At 40.6% G+C, this 22,433-nt stretch overlaps 1 protein-coding gene across 1 annotated transcript in view; it reads right to left on the bottom strand.

Annotated features, from left to right (window-relative positions):
* Positions 1–22,433, bottom strand: part of TTC39B (tetratricopeptide repeat domain 39B) — a 132,946-nt gene that overhangs the window by 102,213 nt on the left and 8,300 nt on the right. The window contains exon 2 of the mRNA XM_033123043.1: positions 1,787–1,821. Within this exon, the coding sequence (XP_032978934.1) occupies positions 1,787–1,821 (35 nt within the window). The remainder of the gene's footprint in view (positions 1–1,786; positions 1,822–22,433) is intronic.

Genomic DNA, 22,433 nt, shown 5'->3' with positions numbered 1-22,433 from the left:
GAATTGTACACCTGAAATCTATGTAATTTTACTAACAATTGTCACCCCAATAAATTAAAAAAAAAAAAAAAAAACTAGAGCAATTAGGCATTGTTTAAGCAGCAAAACTGTTTCCAAAAATACCCAGTGATGACGCTACATTTTAAACCATTTTACTTACACTGTATTGGTGTTCATGTAAAACTGATTTAAAAAACTCTTTTGAAAGTGCTATGGACTGAAATGTGTTCCCCCAAAATTCACATGTTGAAGCTCTAACCCCCAAGCCCCCACTGTGACGGTATCTGGAGATGAGGCCTTGGGGAATAACGGGTTTAGATTCGGTCCTGAGAATGGGCCCCTTGATGGGATCAGTGCCTTCAGGAGATGCCAGGGAGCGAGGGTGTTCTCTCTCTCCTATTCTCTCCCTCTCATTTCCTCGCTCTCTCTCTCTCTGTCTCTCTCTCTCTTTCCTCTTCTCTCTCCCTCTCTCTCAAAGGCAGCCGTCTGCAAGCCAGGAAGAGTGGTCTCACCAGAACCTCACCACCCTGGCACCCTGATCTCACACTTCCAGCCTCCAGATCTGTGAGAAAATAAATTTCTGTTGTTTAAGCCACACAGTCTGTCAGTTTGTGATACTTTTTGATGGTAACCCAAGGTGATTAATACAGAAAGGTCATTTGAAAAAACAAAATATTCATCCCTTTTAATCCAGTAGTCCTACATCTGTGAAGTTAATCTTTGGAGATAATTGAAAAATATGACAAAGCTATACAAGTGAAAATATACATGACTTAAGTTTAAAGTTTTTAAACCAGTTAAAAACATAAAGATTGAACAATGGAGAAATGAGTAAATAATTGTGGTGCTCCATCTGATCTTATATATGTCATTTAAAATCATTACAAGAACTATGTAGGCTTCTATAACATGCTTATAATAAAACTAAGTGCAAACCAAAAGCAGAATTCTACAATATGAGGTTAGCCATGTAAATAAACAAGATGGACAGGCATCCCCACTTTTCGAAAGTTCACCTTACGCCACTCCACTTGTACAAAAGACCTATATCAGTACCTGTTGTCACCAATGGAAAGAAATCAGAAGCTGTTTTTCCCTTTTTAAAAAAAGCGAAAATAGTGTTCAGCATTTGTTTTGCAGCAAGTCCTTACAGAGGCAGCGGGTGCTCTGAGCAGCGAGAGGGACCCCCTCCCCGAGCTCCTTCCCTGGAACCACACTCAGCATCGAGCCGCCGTACTGTGAACTGTATGTGTGAGCACTGGTGCTTTATCTCAATTCGCTTTGTGCATTCCTGCTTTTACTACATGTTAGTGTTATGTTAGTCTTTAGTATATTTATGTGTCATTTGGTATGATTTGGTAGGTTATTCTTGGGGTCTGGGAAGGCTCAAAAATTTTTCCATGGAAATTAATGGTAACTGCTTCTTCGCTTTATGCCACTTTGGCTCACGAAAGGTTTAGTAGGAACGCTCTATTTTCAAACAGCGGGGGGAACCTGTAAAAGAGTTAGCTATAAACAAATAAAATTTAATCTGTTGGAAAACAGATGTTTTGTTTTACTTTAGTTTAATTAATGTTTTAAGAAATAATACTCAAAAATACATCTGACAGTAACTTTAATATTTTCTGAAACATACCATACACCATCCTAACTCTTGAATTACAGAAAAGTGATTTCGTTCTGACAGTAGTCACCACTCTCAAAAAAACAAAAATGAAATATGTACATTTTATGTAAGAGAATTATCAATTTTTCTTTATACATACTTTTTATTGTTACTACTTACATAGAGATGGTTTCCAAGGCATCTTCAAAGATGTCCTGGAGGGGACAAAAAATACAATGAGTTTCTCAAGAATCAAGAACTCTAACGAGAAAATGAGTATGAGGGTGTACGCAGGGGCAGGGGACAGTTTTGATGGGATGCAGGGGAATCAATCAACTCTCACTAATGAAATGTCTTTCAGAGAAATCAAGTATACGAACTTAAGTGAGGTTCAATTTTTTTTAAATAATTAAAACTTGGCTAGCAATCAAACTGGGGTAATTTGAAAGAGTGTGACTTCTTTAATGGAGTTATCTTTCAGTCCTCAGTCTCATTCATCTCAGACATAGAATAAAACAAATAACAGGATTTACCCAATTTAGTCTCCTCTTTCTTCATGGCTAGCCAAATTAGCATTCTCCGGGCCTTTCTTTCATATCTAACTTCACTACCCTCCTAGCTAGTCTTCCTGCCACCAGCTTTTCCCCTGGTTTCATCTGTAAATCTGCACCACATAGGATAGCCCTTCCCTTCATGCCAATGGCCTGCTCAAACACTACAACAGGAGAAAAACCCATACACATACACAACACACACGCAATCATATCCACTCACAAATCCACACGTGTGCACACACTCATACACCCTGACACAATCTCACACATAAACTCACAGTCAAACACACACATACTCACTCACAAACTCATACACACACAAAGCTCCCTCATAGATGCAAAAACCAAATCCAAGCAACATCCAGGTATTTGGGACCCACCACCACCCAGTCAAATCGCCAAAGCCTCCTTCTCTCACATCCCGACCCTCATCAGTGTGGCCCAAACACACGGACCACACTGGTTTCCCTATTCCCATGCCCCACACAACAGCCACAGTTATTCTTTTCTCTCTCTTCTTTTAATAAGCTCATACCATTCCGCTGCTCTAGACCTCTCTAAGAGCTTTCCATTGCACTGAGAATAAACCCAAACTCCTTCTCAGGATCTACAAAGCTCTAAATGGCCCTGCCCACCTCTCCGCCCCCTACCCCCCCCACACACTCATCCCACATCTCTGCATTGTTCTCTTCCGTAGAATGCTCTTCACTCATGTGGCTGACTCATTCTCAGCTTTCTGTTTTCAGTTCAGAAAGCCACCTCCTCAAGGAGACGGTCTCTGATAACCCTAATTAAAATTACTAAGAATAGCAGTTTACTTAGATTTTCATCATCTGATTTATTTAATTCATCATCTTATCATAATCTCTAATCATCTTGTTTGTTTGCTTGGCTACAATCTGTCTCCATCGGGGCTGGTTCTTATTCATCATGTTTACAGAAAAGTCACCAGGGCTTGGCACAGAGTTGTTGCTCGATAAATACATGTTGCAGAATGAATGAATGAATGAATGAATGAAGCATGGACTGTCAAGACACTAATCATATCACCTTACTGAAAGCTGTGATACAGAAAGGAAGAAATAGGGGTACAGAACGTTTCCCTTGGGTGACCGTTAATATTGAACAATGTTTCAACTATACTGGACTCTGCATTTAGGCAGGAAAGGAAAAAATATACATTAAATACTAAAAAGAAGAAACAACATTATGAGTCGTGGCACAACTGAGTTTAGAATCGGGATTTCCTGACCAATAGGAATTAATCTACATCAATACCATACTCTGCAAGGGAGGGAGGTAGAGTCGAGGGCAATTCGTTCTCATCCTCACTCTCCCAGAGCAACATCAGAAGTTTACCAACTAGTCCCTGGACGAGCAATGAGCGGGTCCTGGAGCACAAGACCCAAGCCAAAAGTAAAAAGATGTTCTCCAGCCTCTATACAAATTTCTATCTAGAAAAAGACTCCTTTCTCCAAATCAAAAGTCTGAAGAGGTTTCTGGTATCACAGCTTTTGTCATGTTGCATCACAGCTCAGTGTCCCACATGCCAGCACGCAGGTTATTGTGCAAGGGGTTGTGGAGAAGAGGAGAGACTCTGCTCTCCCGGAACCCAAGTCCGGCAGTGATGACCCGCTGCCTGTACCAGACACCAGCTCACAGTCCCTCTGGCATCACTGTTAACACTGCCTGGGCTGCCCTTTACAGAGCAAGGGGAAAGGTGAACAGCAGAGTCCCGGAAGGCTTCTGTGTGTCCGTCCTCCCTCTCGCAAACCTCAACCCAGAGCAGGACACACAGCAGACCCTGAAATACATACTCAGCGCACTTCAAACAGGACAACTTGGGAAGACAGCTCTCCATTTAAAAGGAGACCAGGGGCGGCCGGTTGGCACAGTGGTTAGAGTAAGGTGCTCATAACACCAAGGTCACCGGTTCGATTCCCACATGGGCCAGTGAGCTATGCCCTCCACAACTAGATTGAAAACAACGACTTGACGTGGAGCTCAACTGCGCCTCCCCCACAACTAGATTAAAAAATAAAATAAATTAAAAGGAGACTAGGCTAATATTTACACTAAAACAAGACACACCTCCCCAAAAAGGACAACTTGGGAAGACAGCTCTCCATTTAAAAGGAGACCAGGCTAATATTTACACTTAAACAAGAAATACTTCCCCCACATCGCCACCGCAGAAAAAGAAAAACAAAGGCTATCAAGTAAGATATCATCTTCACTTAAATAACAGCTCTCTGTTTTTTCATATGCAAAAGGCTCTCTAAATAAAGCCCACTACACAACACGGTGACCAGTTAACAACACTGCACTGTATATTTGAAAGTTGTTAAGAGGACAGATCTTAGAAGTTCTCACCACACGAGAAAAAGAAAGAAAGAAACTGTAAATACGTGAAGCTGTAGAGGCGCTAACTGATCCTGTCATGGTCATCACTCTGCAGTAACACATATCCCAAATCACTATGTTGTACACCTTAAACTTACACAATGTCGTATCTTAATTGTATCTCAATAAAGCTGGGAAAAGATTTTTTAACTAAAAAAAACATTAGGATCTATTTTTTCCATTTAGATGAAAATTAAATAGAATACCTCCATTACTAATTCAGAAAATCCATCAGAGCTCTAGGACATTATTCTAATAAACTAGAGATGAGGAAGGAAGAAAGGGAGATACAGAGGGAGAAAGGAAAAGACGGAGGGAGGCGGGGAGGGAACTGTTGAAGAAGGCCAGACAAAAGGGGAATTTTTTTTTTTCATTTTAAAAAGAGGAAAGGTAAACAGCAGAACTAAAAGGAGGAAAGGTAAACAGCAGAACTAATGTGCCACGCACTTTACAAAAGCTCTCTCATTTGCTCCTCCCAATTTATAGCAAGTAAATCCAGTTGCAGGTAATTACCTGCCCAATATTACACAACTGGTAAGCGAAGAAACTAGGATTCAATCTCAGATTTCCTTAACTCCCAAGCATTTCTTTAATGTTAATGAAACTATCCAAAACTTGGAACAGAGGCACTTGGGCAGGAGCTGAAAGGGGACGGGCAGAGGCGGCAGCATACCCTCTCACGCCATACTTCAGTACTGTTGAACATGCCCTCTCAAGGATTATTTCTTCTCAAGAACGTACGTGTGTTTGAACTTTGCTATTTACTATCTGGTTAGAACCCAGACACTGTGAAGTTACATGTTAAAAAGATTTCTGAGTGGTGGAGAAACCCCAAATGTCATCGTTGTATCGCCCGACAGGACATCACCCAATGATGTACAGCCCAGCAATCCTACTCTAACGTTCTTTTTGTTTTTAAGCTTATAAATATCCAAGTTCCGTAAATACCCTTTGAATCAGTTTACCATCTCAATAGTTTCTGCCTTGATGGGCTAAATAAAAATTTTGACGTGTGCATTTTATGTCTTTATGACAGTCATATTTCTAATTTTTGAAAATTATACTTTGACATTAATCGTGACAACACACTCTCTCCCTGGGTACCTGCAAATAGTTTCCCGGCTCCCTGGGAAAACTGATAAGGGTACACCTGGGGGATTAAATGCCAGAAGTCAAAGAGACTGTCTGTTCATACCCCCCATACCATATACCCAGGGACCAACGGCTTCCTTTGCCTGTCTCTCAAATTCCATCCTTTCCTACTGCTGCCTCAGGAAGCTCCTTCCTCTGTGGGTTCCCATCAGGACCCCTGGTTTGGCACTAGATCTGCGGCAGACTGCCAGTCTACAGCACCCCACTAAGCACCAAGTATGCCCACGTATATGTATCACATAGCGTAACTAGAATTGTCTGACTCTGGTCTCCTTGCTTTTCCATACTCACCATCAACTTCCCAGTGCTTCTCCAGTGTTGGTTTTCATGTCCCCAGAGACTACCAGAAACTGGTTCCCCCTAAATCTCCCAGTACTGGGTACGGCATACCATGGAGACTCATATACAGTTGAAACATATACAGTCAGAGAAGCATCCAGAGTCCTTCCGTTTAAGGAAAACAAGACAGGAAAGCTCATGCTGCTGACAAATAGGATGTGCTCATAGGAAAATCTCAGTGTTTAGTTCCTTCCTTGAAGGCAGCTGCCTTTGCCGCCCCCATTCCCATGCTGGGGCCAAGCAGCCTTGAGGAGCTGCTCCCCTTGGGCACAGTACAACAAGTGTTTATATTAGTATAACCTAGTTTAACTGGGCCACACCTGGCTCATGACCACAGTGCCTCACAGTGACACCCGACTTCTTCAAGAGCCTATCTTGACTCCCTGGCTCGAGTCAAGGGCTATCGTCCTCCTTTTGAATCCACTTTATAACCCAGCACGGTACTTTGCACTTCGTAGTCTCTCAGCAAATCACTGGTGGCTGCCCGGCTGGCTGAGTACCCTTGTCTTGAGATGGAGGTACCTTACCTTGAGCAATTTCACTTTGCAATTTAGCAAATGGGTCTAACCCTGTCAGGTGAAAGATTCCCTGGAGACCTTCCTGATGCAAGGCTAACACTCCGGCGCCTGCTCCCTGCTGGCTGGGGAGCCTGCCCCACCCCCAATGGAGCAAGGACCCTGGTCACAGAAATGGACACAGAAGTGAGGAAAGGGGGTGCTGTTTCAACTATTGTGACTTTTCTACACAATTTTCATGTTAATTTGTTACCTTGGTCATATTCTGAGTATAAAAATGCATGTAAGTGCATTTAAATAACAGCAGGTTCCTAATAAATGTTTAATTAATTTAAGAATCTTAAATAATGAAGATACTAAGGATAAAAAGTTTACACTATTTCTACCCCTAAAGGGGAGATGACAAATATGCTATTAACAGTAATAATTTAGACAGTATAAATTTTTATACTTTAATTTCCAAAAAGACCGACTAGATTTATTTATAAACTTTTCAGGTCTCCCATACAAATTTTAATTCACTTTGTCGTATGAAGAGGAATATGTGGTAAATATTACTCCAAGAGGAAGAGAAAGTAGGAAGGAACGTACAAATTAAAACTAGGTCCCGCAAATCCAAAAGTCGAATGACTTCTCTGTGGCCTCTTCCTCTCTCCCCTTACCTCCTCCTCCTTCTCCTCCGCTTCTTCGTCTATTTCTCCCTCTCTCATATGGACGACTTCATGGGTCTGTGAGCTGATGCGACCATGTTCTCATTTCACTGTTATCCTTTCGGAAGGGACGACAAAGTCCGCGGGGGCTGTGGACACCTTCCTTCCTCCTCAGTGAGAGCCACGCCTCACCCCATAGCACCAGACCACCCTCACTGGAGTTTTCACCCAACATTCCGCTCTATTGACCAGCGAAGCTGCGTGTTTGGTTCCGTGGGCTCAAAGAACTCTACAGCTTCTGAGAACTCATGACAGGTCACAGGTTCTACACCTGGCTCTGGGGCACATCTGGACCATTCCCAGGGAAGAGAATGCCCCAGCCGCCCACAGGGCTAGGGCAGGGATGAAGAGCCACGGATATTGAGGGCCGAGGGACTGCAAACACTTCTCTGCATGGCCTTCACCCCTGGTGAATCAAAATGGGAAAACACTGACATCAGCTGTTATACATCATCACTACCATACTGACACACTAGGAGCGTTCTTCAAATATCGGATGTAAATCTTTTCATACATAGAAGAGAGGGCACACTGCTAGTTAAAGGAATCATGAAAAACGTGAACTTAAGTGACAGCATTCTCCACTATAACTTCAATAAAGTGTTGATTTTTCTAAATCAGGATTAATTAATTTAAAATACACCTTTATTATGTGTCCATGAAGTGACTTTTTGAAGAAAGATTGGGCAAAGAACTGTTTTGTGTTGTTTTTTTGTTGGGGGTTGTTTTTCTTTTTAATTAAAGTTTATTGGGGTGACAACTGTTAGTACAAAGAACTGTTTTTAAAAAAAAAATACATTCACCCTGAGCTCCTCTGTCCAGAAAAATGTTTCATTCTGCTCACATCTGCCATCCATTTCTCTACAATGTATTTGTCAAGCTCAAACACTAGCCCATGGCCTCCCAGAGCATTTCAACTCCCCAACTGGGGACTCCACCTGTTACTAATGCTACATTTCTTTTTAATTTCATATTGTATAAGGGAGTGCAAATGCCTTCAGTCTCTCTGAAGCCAAATGTAAAACTCAGCTTCAGCATCACCATTACTGGGTCTGCAGGGTGCAAACACCCCTCAGACCTCCCCTCAATGGACTAACATTGTTCTCTGTGAAACCTTAACTGACTCACGGAGCTCTTAATCAAAGGGAAGGGAAGCAATTGAGATCATACACTGGAAACGACTCCCACTCCACGTCCCCATGTGGCCCTTGCAGGGAACAAAATGTGACCTTCCGAGGTTTAAAAAAATCAGGCTATGAACATAATTCTCAAATATATCAGAGAGAAAAACAAGAACATGACAGAGTTCATCTTCTGAACCTGCCCAGGTTGTAAAATCTGATTTTTTTTTTTTTTTTTTGGATACACTTAGTAAAAAAAACCGGAGGTTTTCAAACAGTATTCAAAAATAGAGTTTTTAAATTTTAATAATACAAACCATAAAATCAGATGTCAGAAGAAAAAAATTGTGCCTTAGAAATTTTTATTTTAAACATTCATCACTTGAGATTGAAAATAATTTGACATAGTCTCCAAGTGTAGTTTTAATATAGTTCTCTGGTTGCTCTTATCCAGAGTAGTGCTCTCAGATTACCCCATAAATTCTGTATTTTTTTCCAAAGCTTCATATTTACCAAAAATCACAGAACTGATACCATGCTTCCCCAAAAATGAGACCTACCTGAAAATAAGCCCCAGTTAAGACCGTCAGCCAGACGGACGCATTTAGTACGTTATGACGATGTTCCAGAAGAAGATGACATGACTGTATTTGAATAAACGTAGATTGTAGTACATGCAAAAATAAGACATCCTCTGAAAATACGCCCTAATGCGTCTTTCGGAGCAAAAATTAATATAAGACCCGGTCTTATTTTCAGGGAAATACTGTATAAGACCCGGTCTTACTTTTGGGGAAACAGGGTAGTGAAAACTGGGGATACAGAGGAACAGTCATTTCACTGAGAAGGATTTCTTTGAGCACATAAATAAATTGAGCACATGTTTACTAAGCAACTATTACATGTCGGTGAGCTGTGTTTTATTCAATGAGTCACTCAAACATTACAGTAGTAATGCAGAACATTTCCAACATAGTACAATGGAAAACACATATTTGGCCAGAAGTTATATTTAGACCTGTCAGGTCTACCTCTGACCCTGGGCAGGTGTCACCCTTTCAATCCTCCACTTCCTGATGTGTAGGGTGGAGATTCCAAACTAGTCTCCCTCCCCAGATTATCGTAAGGATACTAGTGAGATAATGCAAATAACAATTCCGACTCAAAACAGACTCAATAAATACAATCCCAGAGGACACCGAATTCTCCGATGTGGGATAAATCAGTTGTGTCATGAAGTTGGGATCCCTCACTGTATCTCCTTGACAACTTTTTCACACCAAAAATTCTGCACCTCTTTTTGCAAGAGAGAAGAAAGGCCAAATTTGGGGATATTATAGCAAATAGGCACTTGAAAATGTTAACTACCTTTACTTCTCCTATCTTAAGATGCCTTTGCCTCCTATTTTTTAATGCCCGACCCTTCTTATTCAGGGGATCACCCAGCATGAAAACATAATTTAGGAGCACAGAGCCCCGGACCTCAGCGCAATGGAGGGGCAGTGACCCTGGCCAACACAGTGTCACTGGCTCCAGGCTCCAGCCTCCTCATGAGTAAAGCAGAGGAGCGGGCATAGAGACCATCCCTTACTCAAAATCCTAAATTCTCTGAATTAAACAGAAATCTTCCTCAATGAGGCAGCTATCTGTCCATCACACATGTTAAAATAAAATCCCTCAGAAAGACTGGCATTCAGAGGGAATGCAGGTAAACGGAGTGCCGAGCCTGTTGGAGTTTGAGCCGTATCGGTGGTCCTCCCTTGATCCTCGATAGTTCAACTAGCGTGTTGAACAAAGCAGTTCACACAATGATTCTTTGGGATTTCCAACAACTTCGAGCCAAGCACATGAGAACTAAAAAAGAACCACCAGATGTCACTCTCAGGAAAAACAGCAACTACATTAGACAGCTTTGCTTTAGTTTCTACTAACACATAGTAGTATATTATTAGCACATTGAGAAAAATGTAATGGTTAACTTTATGAAGGGGAACAAAATTTCCCTCCTGCATTTCATTATAAATTTGCAGGTGAGTTGTGAGCTTAAAGCAGGGGTTAAGTTCTAAGGTCAGAACTTAAAAGGAAAATCACGTATAGTCAAAATTACTGTTGAACAAATACTTTAAATTGTCATTATAACAGAGTACACATGGCGTAGAGTATAACCTGATAGAGGAATGGGTATGCACAGACATAAAATGTGCACAGTGATGGATGGCGTGCAATAAAGAGTACACAGGCAAAACATAAGATTTTTACAATTGTGTACTGTTGAATTTGTTTAACATAAATGAGCGAATTATTTTACTGCCCTGTACATCGTCCTCAGCTACTTTTATGCCTGTAAAATGAACTGTGGCAGTCACTTAGTATGTCAAGAACTTCTGTCCTTTAGTGCAAACGCTACAGAGGGAAACAGAGGAATATCGAGGGCATACCGTTTTTTGCAGGAAAATAATTTTATACAAAACAAGCAGAACCAGGAGACTGTTTTAAACTGTAACTTTGAAACCGTCACTAGTAGAAGTCCTTTAAAATTAAAATGAACAGTTTTAGTAAATTCCATTTGTCAACACCGAGGCATTGTGTCAGCCACTTGGATGCTTATTTCTAATTACCAATCATAAAAAGGGAGCGTTTCACCTCTACTATTTCTACTACTATTTGTGGTCTGTTAATAATAACAATAATAATCACAGGTAATACCACTGAGTGCCAAAAACTGCTCTGACTCCTTACATTCATTAACTCATTTAATCTCCATAATGATTCTATGAGATGAGATGATTGTTACCTCCAAATAAGGAAACTAAGACTCAACAGAGATTTCATTAACTTATCCAACATCCCATAAATGAACCTGTGTTTCCATCTGTGCAATGGGAATAGTACCACTTAATTACAGCATTGTTGTGAGGTTTAAATGAGATAATGTATTTAATGTCCCAGCATAGTGCTGACACAACTAATAAGTAATCTCTTTTGTTATCATTAAAGAGGTTCCACAGCTGAAAGTCTCCAGTGCAGCCTAAGGATGAGCAAAAAGAAACTTCTTGCATCATCTTGTTTGATCCTCAAGTTTCCAGCTATAACAGAAAATTGGCAGAGTTAGCATTCCCTCACTTACTTGTAGCTCTGCTCCAAAGTAAATATCTTAAAAAGAGAATACAGAATCTTGTCTCTTAATATGAGTGCTCGGAAGAGGCAGTTCCCAGACAGTAAGGCTACAAAAGCGACCTCAAACTGAGAATGCCCACAGTGCAAGAGAGATAAGGTAAGAGGACTTGAGCTCACACTCAGAATCAGTCTGCCTGGGTTCAAATTCCCAGTTTCACCATTCACTAGCTCCGTGAACTTGGTCTGGGCATGCTATTTTCCTTCTCTGTGCTTCCGTTTCCCATCTCACTGGAATGTCCACGGATTACATGACACATGTGAAAAGCACACAGAACTACGCGTCAGTACAAAACATTACTAATGATCGGTACTGATGGGACTTGAACTTCCTAAAAGCACAGGTGAGCACTAGGTGCTGCCGCCCGGAGAAGGCTGGGTAGGAGACGGGGCGCAGCACTGGGCACTGGGAATCCTGGTTCTGCCTCCTCCGGCGGACACGGCCTGGTGTCCCTCAACAGATCACATGACAGACATCGGCAAACTGCAACCATGGGCCAAATCCAGCCTGCTGCCTGTTTTTGTAAATAAAGTTTTCCTGGAACACTGTCCCACTCAACACTGACATATTGTCTATGGCTGCTTTCCTGTTACAGCTGCAGAGCTGAGGAGTTACACCTGTGCCCATATGGTCTACAAAGCCAAAAATATTTACTTTCTGGCTCTTTACAGAAAATGTTTGCCTGCCTTTGCACAGATACGCAGGTAAAACACTGAATTTCCTTCCCTAACCCAATTGGATATTTTGAAGGTGGAGTGAGAAACAGATGTAAATAATCTATAAAATAATAGGAATTAATTATTTTTTTAAAATGATCTTTAAGCTTTAAATTCAAGGGGGAAATAACAAGGGCGTAGAGTCCCGCCACCAGCTGCCTCACTTACTAACTGCGTGTGGCCTTGGGCTTCTGTAAGATTCATATTCATCACTGTAAAATGGAGATAATAATAATATCAAACTTGTGGGGTTGAAAGAATTAAATGAGATTTATGTAGTAGGGTTTATCATGGTTTCTGGTCCATAGTAAATACTTAATAATGTCAGCTCTCATTAAATTATTACTTTCATTGTTATTACTGCAGGGTGAAGTTATATGTCCAAACGTTGGACCACTCAGACAGTATTTCCCCTCCTATGGTATCTCTCTTCATGAGAATTATAGATACTAGCAAAGCAGAGATGCTGAGAGCTGTTATCTGTTCTCTTGGGGCAGTCTTAGAGAGAAAAGGCTGCAACTTTGATATATTCATTTCTGTCAAGATTAAATTCTCCTCCACTCCCACCAACATTTCCCCCTCAACAGCAAGAAATTTTCGGTAAGAAGCTAAATGCCTACCTACACATTCATATTATGAAGAGGAATAAACCTTATACTGTAAAACAAAGTAACTGAATCAATCCCAGCATAAATGAAATGCTGGTATTCTGTTTCCAACAAGAAGCAAATTAAATATGGAAACTTATTTAAAACTAGCAGAAAAATGAGGGTGCCAGAAGGGATTAGTAGAATAGATCATATAATGAGTATCTCAAACTTAACAGACATTATACATTAAAAAAAAAATTTTTTTTAATGAATTAAAAACTCTAAGCATGCTAAAAGATGAATACTAAAATTATGGTAAAACAAATGCATTAAAAAGGATCTGAAATGACAGCAGAGGGATATCAGGGAACTTTGAGGGCTGATAAAAATGTTCAGTATTTTGATTATAGTGGTAGTTAAATGGGGGTATACATTTATGAAACAATCTGTACACTTAACATGGGTGTGTTTTATTGCATGTAAATTAAACCTCAATAAAGATGGTTTTTAATAGAATTTGGGAGAAAAATAACTAAAAAATTCCACATGAAATATTAAAAATTTGAATGCTGCTGATACCATAATAATGGCTAACACTTCTATAGCACTCTTCTGTGCCAGGTACTGTTTTACATACTTTTACATATATTAACTCATTTGCTCTTGGTAACAACCCTCTGAAGTGGTTAGTATTATTCCAGTTTACAAAAGATAAAACTGGGACACAGACAGGTTAAGTAACTTGCCCAAGGTCATAAAACATCTAAGTGCAGAATGAGTATTTGAACCAATAGAGTCCAACTTCAGAATCTGTGATTTATATTCATTCTCATTAAACCCTGTAAAACTGATTTGGAGAAACAAATTGTATAAATCCAACATACTGAGCTATCTGACAAAATGAACTTCATGAAACTGAGCCCGAGCTCTAGAGCTACTCTAACTTCTCTTCACACTGTATATCTCATTGTAATTACAGATTTAGGTGTGTAGTCATGTATTTCGTGTCTGTCTTCCCTCCAGGCCACAGGTTCCATGAAGCATGTCCAGGAACACAAAGCACAGTGACGACACATGCATGGCAGCTGCACCAAAAAGACAACTTGAAAGAATGACTAAACAAATGAGTAGATCCAGGAATGCACTAATGCACCTTTAACCAGCAAAAAATTATTATCGTAATATATAAAGAACTCTTAACAACTCAGTAAGAAAGAGACAAACAACAGGTAAAGGGTATAAAGAGACAGTACACTGAAGAACAAATCCTACAGCCAATAAACTTGGAAATGTGCACTTTAAAAGTGGCATTATTTTGTCCATGACATTGGCAAAAATTTACAGAATTGATAATATCCATAGTTGGCAGAGATGCTGAAAAATGAACGCACATTGTTGCTATAGTCTTTTTAAAAGTCAATCTGGCAGTATCTATTTTAAAAAATTATGTGCATATATATATATATATATATATATAGACACAGCAATACTACTTCTAGGACCTTATACTATTAAAATATTCACACACATGCACAAGGGTCTATCTATTATAGTACTTGGTGCATTGTGGGGAAAATTAGATACTATACAAACGATCTTCAATAGAGAAGTGGTTAAAAAAAATTACTGTACAACTGTATTACCCAATTATCTTCAGTCATTATATAAAGAATAAAGCAACAGTGAAAATATCCCTAAGATAAGTTAAATGAAAAACCTAGTCTTGGGAAAGTTGTATGGTATAAAATCCATTTATATTAATAAAAACTCTTAATGCTGATTTCTTCTGAGGAAGAAAAGGGAGAGCATGGTAAAGGGAAAGATCATGTTTTGGCTTCTGAGTGATTTAGATCTTTTACCACAGTAATGCTTTTTATGCATTATTTGTTTAATGTCCAAAAAATCAACAATGTGAACAATATAAAAAAGTTTCAACTATGACTTCGAGATAAGCAGATCCATCATACCCAGAAAAAAACCTCAAGCTCAGTAAGTAAGGTGACATTTCCACTAAATTTGTTTTATAACACAGATCCTTTCATGCCCAGTGTTAAGTAAATAGCATTTTCAGTCTATAGTAGTAAAGTAAAAAAAAAATAATAATTTCAAACTTACAGAGAAGTTGCCAGAATAAGAACAGTACAAAGAACACCTATGTGCCATTTATGCAGATTCACCTATTGCTAACATTTTGGTCCATTTGCTTTATAATCTGCTCTTTCCTCTACCTCCCCACCTCCCTTTCCCTTCTCTATCTATCTAGCTAGATAGATCATATTTTCTTTCCGAGCCACTGGAGAGTAAATTACATGTATTGTGGCCCTTTATCTCTAAATATTTCAATGTGTCTTTCCTAAAAATAAGGCTATCATCTTACATAACCACAGCACAGTTACCCACTTCAGTAAATTTAACTACTTGAAACTACTGTCCTTATTCCAATTTTGTCAATTAACCCAACAATTTTCCCTCCAGTATTTTTTCCCCTACCGTACAGAAGCTACGTACGTCTCAGGTCAACTATTGCATTTAGCTGTCACATCTTCTTTGCCTCCCTTCATCTGGAACATTCTCCCAGTCTTTCTTTGTCTTTTATGACACTGACATGTTTAGGGAATACAGCCCTCTTCTTCTCTTTTTAAAAATAGAATTTTTCCTTATTTAAAGTTTCTCCGCTGTTTCCTCGTGATTAGATTCCAGTGAGACTAGCAGACAAAGGACACTGCGTCCCTGGCAGGTCACGTATATCTGGAGGCACAGGTGTTCCTCTGCTCCCACCGCTGACAGGAACTTTGATCACCTGGCCAAGGTGTTGTACGATTTTCCAATGAATAGATAACTAGTTTTGTCTGGCGAGTGATAAGGAATCTGTGGTAAGATAGGATAAGACCAGGTACATATCATGCCCCGCACCCAAATGTGCCCCTGGTTTCAGCACCTCTGATAATGGCTGCCTGACTGAATCTTGACTATGATGGCTGAAAACTGATGTGCCAGCTCCAGCACTCGCTCCACTTTTACCAGTCAGCCTTTGCATTCCACCGAAAGTAAAAGCCTCCTGTCTCCCGCATTTATCTAACTAGTTATTTATCAGCGATAAGGATTTCAAGGATTCTTATTATTTGAAATGGTCTATAATACATTACTGTCCTTAATTCTTTCTATACTCAAGTTGTCACAAATTTGGCCTAGGCAACTTTTCAGTTTCTCAGTATTTATCCTTCTGAGCAAATTCTAATACCTAGAACTTGCTTATTATGCGAATTCTGTTTGCTAAGGAATCTCGTAAGGTTAAGGCATACCTAGACTTTAGCAATGACTCAATTATTTTTCTGATTCCCCTAATGAAAATGTGGTATGTAGCCACGGACTTACATACATGACACACCAATGTGCATTACAAAACGGACTTTATTAAAATGAGAATAAAGAACGTCCAAAATTAGGAACAGAAAAAGCTAGAGGCAATAAAACAAATCAACTCGAATACAGTTTTAGTCATAGTCATAATAGAAATTTGAGGAACTTCAGCACAGTTCACAAAGACAGAAGCTCCAGTGAGCCTGACAGATTTGTGGCTGTACAGGAAGTGAGCTGACTCTGGGTGAGAATTAGGTTACACCCATTAAGATAGACCTGTGCAAGACCCAAAAGACTGAGGACATTTTTTTGCCCCTTTCGGACTTTTTCTGCTGTCAAGCAGGCTGAGGAAACTGGGGTCATTTCAACAGCAGTATTCCGGCATCCATTTTCCGGCTTCCGGCATACGTAAGAGAGTGGCAGCAGAAGCTTCTGGATTCCAGCTTCCGGATCCCTGAATCACAGCTAATGCAAAGTATCGTGAACACTTAGCTCTAGAATCATCAGCCACAGAATTTGAGCACCTCCCCTAGAGGGTCAGTTCTGGATGGGAGTGAAGGTCACACCTGGTGGCCCAGCCTGGAACCGCTCCTTCAGCCCCTCCGTGCATTCTGTAAACACCTAATTCCCTTCTGAAACACTTCTGACTTAAACTATCTCCAGCTCTTTCAGCTTCCTGCTCTAAAACCTGATACGGTAAGACAGATGACAGAGAAGAAAACAAACAAGCAAGATAATATAGATTGTGATCACACCTAAGAGGAAATAAACAGGATGCCTAATGGAGAAAAAAGAGAGGCTGCTTTGAAGATGGAACCCGAGGAAAGCAGCACCTGGAACCTGATCTTTAAAGTGAGGATGGAAAGTTGAGAAGGAGCTGGTCATGTGAAGGGCGGGTGAAGTCAGCCAGCCTGGGGAAATACTATGGTAGGAAAGAACTGAGCCTGTTCAAGCTACCGGCAGATAAGTAGCTACAGCAGAGGGAACGAGGGGGAGAAGGGAAGGAGGTGAGCTGGAGGAGGAAGAAAAAGCCAGACCACATAGACCACAAGAAGGAGTGTGGGTTTTACTCTAAATGTTACCGAAAGCCACTCAACAGTTTCAAGCAGGGAAGTAACATGTACGAATGTCTGTGCACGAGCCCACGGGCTATGGAGTGGGGAGTGGACTGCAGAAGGCAGAGAGGTGCTGGGAGACCAGTTAGGATGCTCTCCCAGAGGTGCAGGCGTGAAAAGGCAATGGTGTAGACTGGGGAGCAGGTGGTAGAGACGGACAGGAAGGGCCTGTGCGGAAAGAAGCCAGGCAGAACTAGCTGATGACAGAGATGGGGAGCAAAAGAAGAGTAAATTGAGAGAAACAGAAAGGGAAAATCAAAGATGAGGCACAAGGAGGGCTTTTTTGGTTGAGTAAAGCGGTTTTAAATTGTCCTCCAAAACCTTGTGTTTGCTCCTGAAATAATTACGGAAAGAACAATTGTCTCTAAATTGCCATAACTGAAATTGAATGCGCCGCAGTCTTGAACAACGAGATGAGTTCATTTAAGCATGTCACATGTCCCTCAGATGAGCCTAATCTATTGCCAAGTGAAACCTGCTTCCACAGGCACATGGACCCCAAGTTCTGATGTGGACAGGGTTAGTGTACATCAAAAGGGGGGACTTTTATTTATTCAAATATAACCTCCTCCATAAACTACAAAGGCAGGTAAGTATTGAAGTAGAAGAAAAGTTGATTATTTCTAAGCTAGTAGCTTTTTAAATTTCAAATATAATTAACGACACGATTAGATTTGCAGAGCCTCACGCCTTAGGAAAGTCATTTCTACTATTTATGAAATCAGAGTAGGTTTGCTTCATGTCTGATGAAAAAGAATTCCATGAATCTCAATGTTTCTATTTTGAAAAGGTGGGAGGAATACCGCATAGGCACATGTCATTATTACTAAATAAGCCAATTGTCAGAAATGTAAACACTTCAGGTTTCTAAAGGCATTAAGTGTATAAATAAATTATAATCCTCCTCATTTCGTGAATGCCCCCCGCCTATCCCAGCTAGCCTGCATGTGTCATTTCTCTTAGCCCCATGGCAGGACTGAGGAAACTATGGCTCCAAGTATGCTGCCCGTGGTTACTGGCTCCAGCCAGTTCTTCAAAAGGACATCTACCACTGTTTGTGTTTTAAAATAAAAACAACAACAAACCTTCCCTCCCAAAACTAGTTCTTAAAATTAATACCAACAAATGCATATTTAACATCAAGATGTTCAATATCACTACCATGTTTCCCTGAAAATAAGACCTAGCCAGACCATCAGCTCTAATGCAACTTTTGGAGCAAAAAATTAATACAAGACTCAGCTTATTTTACTATAAGACCAGGTCTTTATAATATAATATAATATAATATAATATAATATAATATAATATAATATAATATAATATGATATAATAAATATAATATAATATAATACCGGGTCTTATATTAATTTTTGCTCCAAAAGATGCACTAGAGCTGATGGTCCGGCTAGGTCTTATTTTGGAGGAAACAGGGTAGTTGCAGTATTTGATACAATCTATGATTCTTTCCTGCTCCACAATTCTAACCATCCGATTGTACTAATAAAAAGCGAAATCTATATATAGTTGCTATTCAAATGAATGGCTGTAACTAAGCATTTATAGCCTGACAGGCACAGGGTGAGGGGCAGGGGTTGCACACAGTGATTTTAGGAAGTGGCCACTAGAATCCCCATTTGACTGATGAGAGACTGAAGCTCACAGATTAACTTGCCCAAGGTCACAATGCCAATACGTGGCAGAACCCAACCCACATGTGCTAACCTGCAAGCCTATCTGTGTTCTTTCCTCTCTCCTACATGCCTCCTAGGAACAGACACAACACATCTGAAATTCAGGGGTGCCTAAAAAGCAGCTGATTTCATTGGACTCTTTGTCCTACCTAAGACTTTAGCTATGGTTACAGTCCCTTTTATTCAGCTGTTAATGGCTTAGAAATGCAATTGCTTGTTCATCTTTCTAGCAGGAAGCTAAACATGTCAGATAAATAGCATCTGCCTTGGGGAATAAACTAGAAAACCAGAGAAAAGCATCATCTATACACACTACACATCTTCTGCTGTACTGCAAATGAGACAAATGATTCATTTGGACAGACGTAATTCACAGAGCCCTCGAGCCTCTCTTCTAATGATATCACAGAGGAAGAGCCACGTCAAGCAGTGACCCAAATGTGCCCTGCTCTCCAGTCTTGCGTTTTGATACCTAACACTTTTGCTTTATCCCCATCATGTACAGTGGCAGCTCATTTTTATTTCTGCCTGGGAAATTCTATTTTATCCTGGTGATTTATTGTTAATTTTTCAATTAATTTAAGTGTGAAAAATATATTGAGGTGAGAACAAACAGGCACAAGGAATCTTTATGGGGTGATGGAAATGTTCTTAAAATGATTGTGGTGATAGCTGCACCACTCTAAATTCACTAAAAGGAGTGAATTTATAGCGTGTACATTATACCTCAATAAAGCCTTAAGTATACTGAGATAATGCTGACAGATAGTGGAGGTCAATTCTCCATTATCAGTTCTGGTTGAGAAGATGAAAATGCCACACTGTTAGAAAGCACTAAAGTGTATTCCTTTGCTGCTCTCCATGGGGAAAAGGGCCACCCTTTCCTTCTGGAACACATGGATGCCTACATTCCAGGCCTGCTGGGAGTCACACACATATGCACATATGCTAAACATGGAATACTTCTCATTCCAGGCAGCCAGCAATGTTCAATAGTTACTGAGCACCTGGAAGGGAGGGAAGGGAGGAAGGAATACCTGGAAAGGCTGGAGGAGTGGCACCTGCGGGAGGTCTTCAATGCTGGAAAGAATTGGCCCGACTGAGGTATGCAAACGATGGGAAGTGAGAAAGGACTGACCTTTTGGGAGATGAGGTAAGGAAGAGAAAGTGCAAGCACTTCAGCAAGGTTGAAATTAAAGGTCATGTTAGGAACGCAAACTCCTGGGAGCCACCCCAGACCTGCTGAAGAGGAATAGTTCGAGGTGAGACCTAGCAAGATGCATCTTAACAAGCCATCCATCCCCTTCACCAGGTGGTCTCTGCACACTGGTGTGAGAACCACCGAGCTAGAACCTAAGCAAGGCCTTATATGCAATGAGAAGGTGTCTGCATACTTCAAAGGCAATGAGAAGCTGTGAACAGATTTTAAGCACGAGGTGAGAATGGATTTGAACGTTAGAAAAAGCAGTCTGGCATGGCACATTGCTTTGGGGCAGAGCAAGAAACCTAGAGCCCCCTCCAGGGGCCAGGAAGGCACACTGTCACCTCCTGTACCTTTTAACCTCTTATACTAACTGAACACAAACGTACCTTTTACAGGTCAAAGTCTCCAACTAACACCTAGGTGCTAGGTGAAAAACCTGTAAGAACCAATATGATATCCACTAATGTTAACTTGGGGGACGCACCCCTCTCCTTAACCCGCACAGCAAAACGTTTGATGAAACCAGAGGTTACCATACATACTATTTATGTGTTGGTGGGTAAAAGCCATTTTAAAAATATTACTGACATTGCCGCTTCCCTTGCTGACAAACACTAACACTGTTCTGCTTAAACAGATGGCCCTTTGAACCATATTCACCGCTCTCTTTTGTGCTAAGTGGTTTCCCCATTCCCCTCAGGGAGGGAAATGTGTAAGAACCATAATTTTTTTTTCAGAATTGAGACAGCTGGAGGCCTGGGATTAGCCTGAGAGGTATCTCCATCTATCCTACACAAATCCAGTTTTTCAGGACCCTAGATAAGCCGACCTCCATGCAATGCCAGTTCCTTCCTTATAGGGCTGGGAAAACAGTGTCAACCATCCACATCCTGCAGCCTTAATACTATTAGTGCTGAGACCCACACACTGAACACCTTATAGGGCTTTAATCCTCACAATAACCCTCTGAAGTAGGTTCTATTATCTCCAATTTACAGATGAAGAAACGGAAGCTTAGAGAGATTATAATTCAGCCAAGGCTGCACAGGGAAGAGCAGGGATTCAAATCCACGTCCATCTGACTCCAGAAGTTATACAATACCACTTCATGGGATGTGTCAAATAGATTTATATTTCTTCCTAATTTTTGATGCCTACACGCATATTAAAGAAATAAGCAAATTTAATGCATAAAGCTTACAACACATTATAAACAACTTACATGCAGTCCTAGAAATCACCTAGTTCAGGGGTCAGCAAACTTTTTCCATAAAGGACCTATAAATATTTAAGCCCTGTGGGCCATATGTTCTGTGTTCCAATACTCAACTCTGCATTGTTGTGCAGAAGCAGCCACAGGCAACACCTAAATGAATGGGCATGGCTGTGTTCCAATAACACTTTATTTACGAAAACAGGCAGGAGGTGGGCAGGCTACATTTGGCATTCCAGTGAAGTTTGCTGTCCCCTGACCTAATGGTAAGGGCACTGAATGTAGCGTTACAGCACCTGGCTTCTAAACCTGATTCCGTGTGAGTGACCTTAGGCCAGTCACTTTCTGTTTCTAGGATGCGTTCTTCTACAGAATTTTCTTCTCAATTGACTGCAAAACAAAGCAAAACTATATCTGAACACACTAAAACATCTGTAGCAGATTCTTTAGCAAACCCATAAATAATGAACTATGGTAGCAATACCTTAAAATTAAGCATAAGGAAAAAGAAAACTGGCGTTTCAAGAGTACTTTTATGTGCCAGGTGTTTTGTAAAATAGAATTTTATCTCATCCTCATTGCCAAACTGTGAGGTAGGTATATTCCCGTAAATGAAGAGCATCAGACAAGTTAAATAACAAGACAAAGGTCACACAGCAAACAAGAAGCCAGGATCTGAACCCAAGTTGTGCTGGGGGTAGTTGTTCTTGGCCAACAAATATTCGGTCAATGATTTTGCATAGATGATGACCCATGAGTGCTTCTGGGAGAGGGTTCTAGAGTCAGGCCCCATTCCCTCATTCTCTCTTCAGGACTCTCCCACTCTGTCATCTGCCTGGCCCGCCTCCTCTCAAAAAGATCAAACCCCATTTGGCCTGAAAAACAAGGTAAGAATCTGAGGTTTGTTTCCTTCAGTTCTGAGTGCAAGGATTGTGACTCAAGAGTACAAAAAAAGACCAGGAACCC

The sequence above is a fragment of the Rhinolophus ferrumequinum genome, chromosome 12 (genome assembly GCF_004115265.2).
Source record: "Rhinolophus ferrumequinum isolate MPI-CBG mRhiFer1 chromosome 12, mRhiFer1_v1.p, whole genome shotgun sequence".
Classification (NCBI taxonomy): domain Eukaryota; kingdom Metazoa; phylum Chordata; class Mammalia; order Chiroptera; family Rhinolophidae; genus Rhinolophus; species Rhinolophus ferrumequinum.
This window is presented reverse-complemented; position numbering and strand designations above follow the sequence as displayed.